Source organism: Musa acuminata, chromosome BXJ2-8, assembly GCF_036884655.1.
Source record: "Musa acuminata AAA Group cultivar baxijiao chromosome BXJ2-8, Cavendish_Baxijiao_AAA, whole genome shotgun sequence".
Classification (NCBI taxonomy): Eukaryota; Viridiplantae; Streptophyta; class Magnoliopsida; order Zingiberales; family Musaceae; genus Musa; species Musa acuminata.
This window is the reverse complement of record NC_088345.1, coordinates 34,888,395-34,899,201: the sequence shown is the minus strand read 5'-3', so window position 1 is coordinate 34,899,201 and position 10,807 is coordinate 34,888,395. Positions and strand designations below refer to the sequence as shown.

The 10,807-nt window shown below is 33.7% G+C and overlaps 1 protein-coding gene across 2 annotated transcripts; it reads right to left on the bottom strand.

Moving 5' to 3' along the window:
• Positions 1-988: 988 nt before the first annotated feature.
• LOC103994809 (large ribosomal subunit protein eL34) lies at positions 989-3,955 on the bottom strand. 2 transcript variants are annotated; one of them, XR_010489388.1, is made up of 5 exons: positions 3,798-3,955; positions 3,569-3,648; positions 1,547-1,656; positions 1,291-1,449; positions 989-1,190 (listed from the first exon to the last, which is right to left on the bottom strand). XR_010489388.1 is itself a non-coding variant. In XM_065121376.1 (4 exons), exons 1-4 carry the CDS (start codon positions 3,874-3,876, stop codon positions 1,356-1,358), a joined length of 363 nt encoding a protein of 120 aa, XP_064977448.1. In that variant the 5' UTR covers positions 3,877-3,955; the 3' UTR covers positions 1,206-1,355. The 2 variants fall into 2 exon arrangements, 1 of the variants encoding a protein (XP_064977448.1); XM_065121376.1 differs by lacking the exon at positions 989-1,190 and having other exon boundaries at positions 1,206-1,449.
• Positions 3,956-10,807: the final 6,852 nt, after the last annotated feature.

The following is a 10,807-nucleotide window of genomic DNA, read 5'->3' as shown; positions in this document are numbered from 1 at the left end:
AAGTGACTTTGAATTGATGGGATCGGGTTCGAACTCGCCAGATTTTTTTTTGTTTTTTTTTTTTTGTTCAAAGTAATGAGAGAAACTATATTAAGTTAAAAAAGGGATAGAGATCAGCACATAAAAAATTATAAAACACAGGGATAAATTTTCTCTCCAATTAAAAGAAACTAATTTGATTCTTGTATAAATCGTCGATAAATCAACACATTTGTTATTCTCCCTAAATAGATGGAATTTTTTTCATCAAGAAAAACTCAAAGCTCACCTGAGCCGTTGAATGTACATTTAAATCGGTCTGATCTGATTCAAGCGATCGCCAGAGCCTAATTTTAACCATCCGAAAGGTTCGGATTCGGATCAGTATATACCAGTCGGTATGAGCCAAATCTGATGAGACTGCGGTCATTGAATGCACATTCATTAAAAACTGTTTATGATGTTTAAAATGAATACAGTTGAAACTGAAAAGAAAGATTTATCTCCTGCAGATCAATGTTCGCAGGACTGGGATTGATCCTACAGTTTGTACTACAATCGGCCAAATTTTACTTTCAAAATACAATTAAAAAATAAAATATCACATTTGGATTAAATAATAAGTTATTCATTATTTTTTTATATTATATGTCACAAAAAATAAAATAAAAAGTCATGACACACCATGCTATTTTTAATTCGTATTCTGCCTTGGCAGTGACTGACGTGGCATTCGTGCTGCAGTCTGGCCAACAAAGAAGCTTTCACTTGACAATAGCACCAGATTCACCTGCCACTCTCCCCCATCAAGAACCACGATAGTAGTAGTTAATTCATACGCTTCAAGCTATTTCGAAAATACATAATAAAGCCACAAGCTGCCGCAATAGCAACTGCACATTGAAGGGAGAGGAACGCTGGTTTTCCTTTTCATTTTAGCGTGGTTCCTAGTCCTTTCTCTCTTGTGCCTGAGACTTCAATTTTACTGTAACTACATGGACAACGCGTATAAAGAAACAAAGGCACGGCAGTGACATTTTCACTGTAAGAATCATGTCGCGGTATACATGCCAGTTGAAGCTTTTCACAATTTCACTGCTGCGTTTCAACCTAACACAATTTAGTCTTTCAAGGAGCTTGAAGAAATCATTACTTGAAATCTGCTTCGAAGATTGCCATAATTCCACTCTTTCCACGACAAGAAACTGAGGCTGCAGCGGCAACAATTCTGATAAGGCACAATAGTTACTTTGCAAAGATATTGCCAACTGAAAATACAAGTATGAGAAAGATAGTTCACGCATAACAAACATTCATGTCGAAATTTTATCCTCGATAAATAAAAACTCGGAGCATTAATGCTCATTTGTCCTTGTCTAGCTTTTTGTGGCTTGTTTTTCTTTAGCCTTTTGGATCTTCAGAACTTTCTTGACAATCTTCTGCTCTTCAACCAAAAATGCTCTGATAATCCTACCAAACCAAAATAAAACCAGATAACAGAAATATTAACAAAATTGGGGAAAAAAAACCCAGGAATCATGATGTTCGAGAGCATTTAATTGCTAACCTTTCTCTAACAGCACTTCCAGATAGGACTCCACCATATGCACGGTTCACAGTCCTCTGGTTTCTAGACAATCTAGACCTCTTGTACTGAGCAGGTCTTAGATGAGGTATCTGCAAGTACAAAACAACCATCAAATAAAGAAAAAAAACATTCTACTAGTTATATTAGATTTAACTTGTTTGCCACAGATTCACACCAACCCACCAAGTCACAACATTTATTCACAGTAAATCACAACAAAGTTCATTGAGATTACACAAAAGCACAGATAACAACAAAATGATAGTTCTCAGAAAAGAATCAGAAAAAAAAAAACTAGAAAAAAATGTCACTCGATAACGATAATCATGCTTCAGACATTTCTATTAACTGATGCAACTGCATACACTAAAAAGACCTTTGTCAAAGATGGGCCAAAATAACTGATCCATTGTGCAACAAACATATACCTTGGAATAAGAATATATCCTATTGAGATCAGTTACCCTTAATTAAAATTAAACAGATCTAGGTTTCCTATTTGGGGCTTAAACTTAGGTCATGTCTCTTTGAGATCCAGATCTGCTCTAAATCTGTCGCTGATTACAGTTTTTTATAGAGCGATGGACATCCATCAAGAATCCCACAAAGAGCGGCCTAGATTTACCATACCGACTCTAGATTGAAATCAATTAATATCCTAATAATATGGCATACAATGTCGATTCAGATTTTGCAACCAGAAATGAAGAGAAAAACAGAATGGAAGAACAAGGGTCACAGGCTCACCCCGTGATAAGATAGTTTCAGGTTAACAAAAAGCTGGAAGTCTGAAAGCTAGAAGTTGATCAAAATCATCAAAAACGAGCAACAATATGAATCCAATACCTAGTAAAAAATAAGAATAAATGTTAAAATTATTATATTTGTACTGTTTGTTCTTATTTCTTTTCTCTAAGGTACAAGGGCTCAAAACCTATAACTAAAGCTCTTATCCAGGGTTTTTGGTCATGTTCTTTAGATGATTTAATGAAAACTTGCACGATCCATGTTGGTTATCCCTTTCTCCCTCTTGAGTATTTTGTCCAGCTTCCAACCCCCCAGCTTCCCTAACACTAGGTCCAACTTTACCACCACCGTCTCCTACCTCCATCACCCTCAAATTGTGAACCATGTTCATATCTAATTAATTAAAAGTTATCTACTAGCCTCAACAATAACCCTACTTATGCATGCTTATTGTTAAGTCTTTGCCATTGAGGGTCACAAGGAAAGATAAAGGAAGAGTGTTGCATTAGATAGCTAAAAGCCAGCCTACAACTTAGGCAAATCTTTATGAATATAAATCTCTGCCATCGTCGCTAAATGGCAGGAAAAAACACAACCCCAAAAAGTTGGGTCGCATGAATTTGTTGCTGTTGGGACCAGCCTCTACAATGAGCAGAGACACCTATAAATTAAATTGATAAAAAAGTTAAATGCCTTCAGTAGAAGCAAAAGAATTATGATATGCTAGAACAACTTGAAGCTTTCGTGTTGTCATAATTATAGATACAAACTTCACAAAGTTAGGACCACCAGCCAAGGTAGACTAGCAATGTAGTGGAACATGACAATTTTGATCAAAAAAGAATTTTACACAAACGGAAACAAGAATACCATAAGCAAGCACAAGACAAAAACATTCTTTTTAAGGTTTTGGCAAACAGATATGGTTAACTTCTGGATTGTAAGGCACATCAACAACATAAAACGTGAAGAAGGTACCAAATTCTGATAAGCATTGACATTTTCATTTTAACGTTACAGTACTGCAGAACATGTTCCTCTTGTAAATTAAAACGCTTGCCGAGTAATACTAAACCGAATACGAAACGAACAAAGTGAATCGCCTTCATCTACCATTTAACTCATGAAAACAACGAGAAATCATACAATGCTACTACAAGTAACAAGTCCGAAACAGAAGCAAAAGGGCAAATATGGAATTCCAAAGTGTTAAAAGTTAGTTAACATATGAATTCAAAGCAAGGAAAAACATACTCCTTGAATCCTCTTGCCAGTCACAGGGCATTTTGGCCCACTCGCCCTCTTGTTTGTGTACTGATAGACAAGCCTCCCACCTGCGCTTTCGGATCAACGTCATTAGCAAGATCGGATCAAACAAATGAGCTCCCAAGGAAAGGAAAACAAAATTGAGTAGAGAATCAGAAGTTAACAAAGATCAGGCAAACCCTAAAGCAGATGAGGGAGGCCAAGATGGGATATTGACCTGGGGTTTTGACAACCCTAGTCTGGTTCGACTTGGTGGCATAGCTATGCCTCTTCCGATACGTTAAGCGGTGCACCATCTCGCCTTCCCACTTATCTCTGTTTCTCCCTCCCTTTCTCCGCCCGCGCCACCTCCACGCTCTTCTAAACCACCAAGCGGAGCAGACCAAAGTGATGGATGCGGCTATTTAAGGAGCCGGCCGCAGCCATAACAATAAAGCAGAAAGATGACCTAGATCCAACGGACTTCGTTTATTTGATCCGACGGTCATCATTTTTTCTATTTTCACCGACCGAAGACGAAGAGTAAGGCAGAGTTGACTTTGACTTTGACGACAAATAATTAAGAATTTATAGTTTTGTTGTTATTGTTGTATGGATACCCATTTTCTTTTGCATTTTATTTTGACAAATTGAATCAAAGATGTGAGTGAATTTCTAAATAAATTTTCCATACAATAAATTAATTAATTGATTAATCGACCAGTGGAATTCAATATTTAATATGATTTCCATTTTATTTCTACCTTGCACCGTAAAATTAGTTTGAAAATTGTGATAAGTAAATTTGGTTCAAACTTGTGACAAACTACTATTTGGCATGAGTGCTTTAATCCTTAATGTCAAAGACGGTCAGAAGAAGAAATTTCAACTGAAACTTTTCTTCCTTGATTACAAATAGCTCCTCTAATCAATCTTATGAGATCCAAGCTTAAGTATACTCTACGAACACGAAGACCTTACTTTAATCTCGTCTCAATTATTTAGAGAATATATTTTTTGGGAAACTCAATTTTTGACTATTTGACGCTTCGGTTAGAATTGGAGGAATTGCAAAGAAGAAATCAATAATATATGTTGTCTTGGCTTAATTGTTAGATGAATTAACTAATATAAATTTGGTATAAGATGTGTCTGGAGATAAGTTGTAGGTTAATCTCATGTTATTAAGAGTACATGCATTGGATTTGACTAATAACGTAGTAGTAAGATCAGAAACATAAAACTACCCACAAATAATTTGAAATGAAACATCTCGAACTCTTCAAGCTGTGCTAGTCAAAATAAATTGCATGGAATTAATACTGTTTGACAATAAAGTAGTAGATGGAGAATTAATTAATACCATTGAACCAAATGCTAAGCTATGTGCTATCTCGGAGAACTTCAAAATAATTCCGACATATCCCGTCTTACTGTCACAATATCCCAATATATTACATACATTTAATTTGCTTAGCTCTATTTTATATATGGTTAAATTAGTTAGCTAATTTATGTTAGTGTTCATTAGCTATTGTACTATTGTACTTCAGATTTTATGTTGTACAGAAAAAAAATGTAATATGTCATTCGAAGAATCTATTCAATTGATCATTCGGCAGCTAATCTCATCGATAGGTGTTATACTATTGTATATTACTTCTTTTTAGGTGATTATGAAACAAACAAATTATTGTTGCAAGCGTAGCAAAGTATGTTACCCTTATTGATATTACAAGTGAATTACTTTAAAGGTACATGGATTATTTCAAGATTTAAGAATATCATCTCAATCTTCAACAGTATCATGTTATAAATATCATCTTTTACATAACAACTTCCACATAGTAGGAATATATTTTATAAAAAAAATCTTATTTATATGAATTCAAATCATGCACATGTTTCTATAAATAACCTAAGAATGTTTTAAAATATTTTTTTAAAGCACCAAAATAATTTAGAGTCCAAGATACACATATTCTTATGTATCATTACTAATTTAAAGTCATTTTTATATCTGGTGAAGTCGCTCTTAAAGAGACAAAAATGCATCAAAACTTTTAGAGGTGGAAGTTATAGTAATCATAGTGGACATAGTAGTTGTATATCTTAATAAGATATCTGATAACTTTATCTTTTACGTAGATCCTTCCAATCTTTTTCTTGTTCATCTATTATATAATGATAAATCAGACGATTAGAGTTAGTTCTCGATTTAAAAAATAAGACAAGTTTCAATAATGGATCGATTAAGAGATCCTTGTTAATAGATAATTCAATTTCTCATGGGTTTGAATGACTCTGTTATTCATGCTCAGATTCTCCTTATACAATTGTAATTTCATTATTAGAAAGGTTCCTTTGATGATTTTTCAAGATGATTATTATAATTGGTCTTTTCTAGAGAGGTCATATCGGTAAGTTCCCAAAAAAACAATCATACTAATAACACATCAAATCAAATCAAATAAAAGAATATCTACATTGTGGTCACTTGAACAAGAACATCCTCACTATGGATGATATTATTTACATAACTATGTTATTGAACATAAATTTCATAAAAACAAATAATAAATTAGGAAATAAAATGGAAGCATCTACCAACAACTTATAGTAAGAGGCTCCACTTTTCACTTATGAACAATATCAATAACTCTTATATCTGTTAAGCAATGGTAGTATTTAGTTGGAGGATAAATATTCCTTTAGATCTTTTATCTCATATTGATTACACGATTTCAAATAAATAGATATGTTATAGATTATATTATTTTATCTCTCAACTTATTATATAAAACATGGATTACCAAATGGATAAAAAAATATTCTTTTGGGTGTTCTTTTTTGCCTTCATTTTATGTCAATTTATTATCGACCAAGAAGATGACTAAATCCTTAAATTATTCAATCAATTATTTTTTAAATTTTTATCCATTATAAAATTTAGCAATAAAAAAGGAGACAGCATAATATTCTCGACTATTTTTTCATAAAACATTGCTCATCCTAAAAGCTAATAATATATCTTTATAATACGATTTATAGCATAGATTTCTGAAATTTGATTTGCTCTAATAAATTTTATGATATTTACCCTTTAGTTGAACAAACTATACCATTTTTTTTATCTAAGTTTAATTTCTATTATTGAACCACTTGAAATAATTCTTTGAGTTCATTCTCATTCGAATAAATTTTTTTGTACTATTATAGATAATAGGAACATATCTATATATCTCATACACTTTAAATGAGAATTGTAAACTCTTTTAAAATTCTTTTTTATTCTTTTGAAGAAAACTAATTCGGTCAAAAGTTTAGACTAATTCAAGTAGATAATTGGAGTGAATTCAATTTTTATGCAAGTTTTTCACTGATTATGAACTTTTTTATAAGCATAATTGTATCTCTGTATTAACAAAATGAAGTTGTAAAACACAAATACTATTACACTTTAAATGTACCCGATCCTTAAGATTTTAATCTCATATTCTATTAACATTTTGGGAGAGAGTGCTAACGGCAAGTTACCTTATTAAACATTTTTATGTACGCCCCTCCTCGATAGAAATACACCATTTGAAGTCTAATCGACCACATATTTATAATACTCTGCGTGTGTTTGATTGTTTATATTATGTTACAATGTTTAACCTAAAAATAAATTTTACTAATGAGCTTGAAAATGTATTTTGGTGGTATATCCCTTTAGGTTTATAAAGCCTATGATTTGGATATTAAATAAATTTTCACAAGTTGAGATGTTATTTTCCATGAATACATATGTTATATGCCTAATTAAATTATGATTATGTTTATTTGGAGAAATATGATATCCATCCTATAAGTCATCAAAAGGGAGAAGATGGAGATTATGAGTATCACCTATGTTTTTATTCTTTGATAAATCTTTTATCTTTGTGTTAATCTATATTATTTTATTGATTTAATTTTCATAATCTACGAACATGTAATTGAAACAAGATTTACGTATGGAAAAGAGAAATAGAGATGGTTATATTTCAGAGTATATAAATGGTTGACCAGCCCACAAAAGACTGGTTTGCACCATGCCATAGATGGTTGGGAAACCAACCTAACACTCGATCGGATCGAATCGCCATAAACAATGTGGACGGCTGCACGCAGCAACCAACCCAAGACCTGTAAGTTAGTGGCATGCATCCCAACTCAAAATATCAATCATGTTGGACTTTATCTATAAAGCAAGAGTTGGTCAAAAATTGCATCTCCGAGTCATTAATTTGCTCCATGTTAAGCTGTAGGTCTATTTATCTCAAGATGATGCAACTTGCACCCATGCCACCCATTAGGTTCTTTCTTGTCCACTCGATAATAAATAAGCATAAAATTAGTGGAAGCTTTGTATTCTATTCTTCCCTCAATACTTTAATCTTCCATAATGACATAGACTTTAAGAAATCATACTAAAGCTAAAGCTCCTTAGCCTTCATTAAAATGATCTATGTAATATAGGGTGTTTAGAAGAAGAATTTAAGGCCTCCATCTAATAAACTTAAAACCCCTAGTTATACAGGATTTATAATTAGTCTTTAAAAGCAAATACTAGTCTCTAACCATAGCCATATTGGATTTGAGGTTTGTTATTTATAAGGTGATGCTTGCCTTGTAGAAGTAGTCTCTTCTAATTAGGATATAGTAAAAAAGCAAAATAAAATAAATAATAAATCTTTATAAGGACCAACATGAGATTAGTTAGATAAATCCCCAAAACTGAACATGCAAGACTATGCAGATAGCTTCAATTGAATCCATAATATGACACGAATATGTTAAGAACTAACATGATATAGATTTTGCTAAGAGAAACATGAATCAGACTCTCATTAGAATAGACCCAAACAGGTTAACAACGGGTTAACTTGTCAAGTATTATTGAATAAGTGTTTGAGGCCCACCCCGAGCAACAAACCTGCTAAACACCGACCCAACCCATTAATCTCAGATTAGATATCTAATGACAAAAGAAGTGATTTACCTTTGTATTCACCCCTTCAGATATAATAGAAGGTGGTAGGGTATAAATCCACAATGTGGTGGAAGAAAGTTACGAACCTACAAGAATATAAAAGTTGGCCTTGCAACTGTAGTAGACCATGCCCCATCATATCAACAATCACCCCGATTACAACTAGCCTCCATAAGTTACACTTTGCATTACAGCAGTTGTGACATGATTCCTGTTAGGGTTGATAAGTATAATTATATTCAAATTAATTAGTAGAGCTTCAATTAAATTAAAATTTATTAATGAATTATAATTTATTTTTATAAATACATATTGAGTTTTAGAATTTTGATGAGACAAAAGGGTCCGCAGGGTCATCTCTAAAGTGGTTGGAAGATAAGTTCTTATGTAAAGTAGAGTCTTGAGTGGAAATTATAAACATAAAAATCATAATTATACTATCATTATATAAAAAATTTTAATATAAAAAATTAAAATTAAATAATGATAGATTAAATTTATAATATGTATATTTTTATGTCATTCAGAAAGTTTTTATCTGATCTACAAGTGCACTTGTGAGGATCGTGAAAACAAGGGTGAATTAGTGCTACCAAAATAAAGTTTCGATTAAAAAATACGTATCGGAAATTTGATTAACTTATAATATGAGTAGGGGTAGTGAGCAACTAAATCATTTAGTAATAACAAGGAAAAGCATAAAGAAAAAACAAATCAGATTTATAGTAGTTCGATCATCCCATCCACTTTCGATTCTTCTTCCCTTAAGGCCACCGGCTTTTACTACCGATCTTCTTTTCAATAGGCGAAGATCAACTACCCTTATTACAACTCTTTCTCCTTTTCATAGGCTTACGAGAGAATATTCATACCTCTCTTTTACAAGAAAACCCCACACCTCCCTTAGAATAATCAAAAATCTTAAAGAGGAAGAGACTTAATACTTTTCAAGAGAGTTTACACACTTTGAATCACAAGGTTTCATGCTTCCATCAAGCAAGCACGAGTGAGGTATTTATAGATCCCAAATGACTTTAGAAATGGAGCCAAAAATTTAAATCTCTGGATTTTCGAGGTACTGGCAGTGGTACTACCACCGTACAATGCTTAGGAACCTAGGCTCTAGTGGTACCATCGCTTGCTTGGGTGGTATTGTCAGGAACGAGTCAGTGCTAAGAGGGGGGTGGGGGGGTGGGTGAATTAGTGTAGTGGATAAAATTACGTCGGTTTGAAAATCTTTCGTTCGATTAAAATCGATTTTGAAAAGATGTTAACTTGAAACACGTTCATAAGAGTGTGCAGCTAAAGTAACGAAGAAGTATAGCAGTTTGCAATAAATGTAAATAGCAAAGAAGAAATGCAAACCAGATTTTATAATGGTTCGGTCGTTGTGACCTACATTCGCTCCCGATTCCTCTTCTAACGAGGCCATAGTATCCACTAACGATCTTCCTTCAAAGGGCAAAGATCAAATACCCATTTACACCTCGATTCTCCTTTTGACAAGTTCACAAACGAACCTTTATAACCCCCTTCACTCCTCTCTTAAACAAGACTAATACTTAAAGCTTGAGAGGAGTTCTCACGAGATTACAATAGCGTTTTTGTTTCTTTTTGCTCTCAATTCTTATGTGTATTAACCAGGGATGAGAGGGGTATTTATAGGCCTCAAGTGGATTCAAACTTGGAGCTTAAAAATGTCTTATCTTGGGTTTTTCGGGTTATGGTGGTACCACCACCTACAGTACTAACACTGGGCGGTACCACCGCCCAGTCTGACGGTACCACCGCCCAGTCTGACGGTACCACCGCTTGGCACCCTATTAAGACTCTAGCTAAGAGGTGAAGAGGTTGGCTAAGATTAGGATTAGTTTGAAGGTTGCTTCTTAGAGTAGGAGTTCTATTATGAGTTAGTTAGAAGTAGGAGTCTTGAGTAGGAGTCATATTAGGAGTTGGGGTTTAGAAGCCCTATAAATAGTAATGTATTCATCATCTTTTCTCAAGGAATAGATGAATATTTTTAGCATCCTTTGAGCAGTAACCTGGGAGGAAGGAACCCCTATAGAGTTCCAAGGAGGTTGATCCCCTAAAGAGACTAACCTCAAGCTTAGAATTTGCTAGGGTTCTAACACACCCTACCACTGGGAGATACAATCGCTCAATCTAGCGGTACCACCGCTTGATAGTCTTGGAGACTGTGTCTGGGCGATACCATCACCTAACACAGTCTC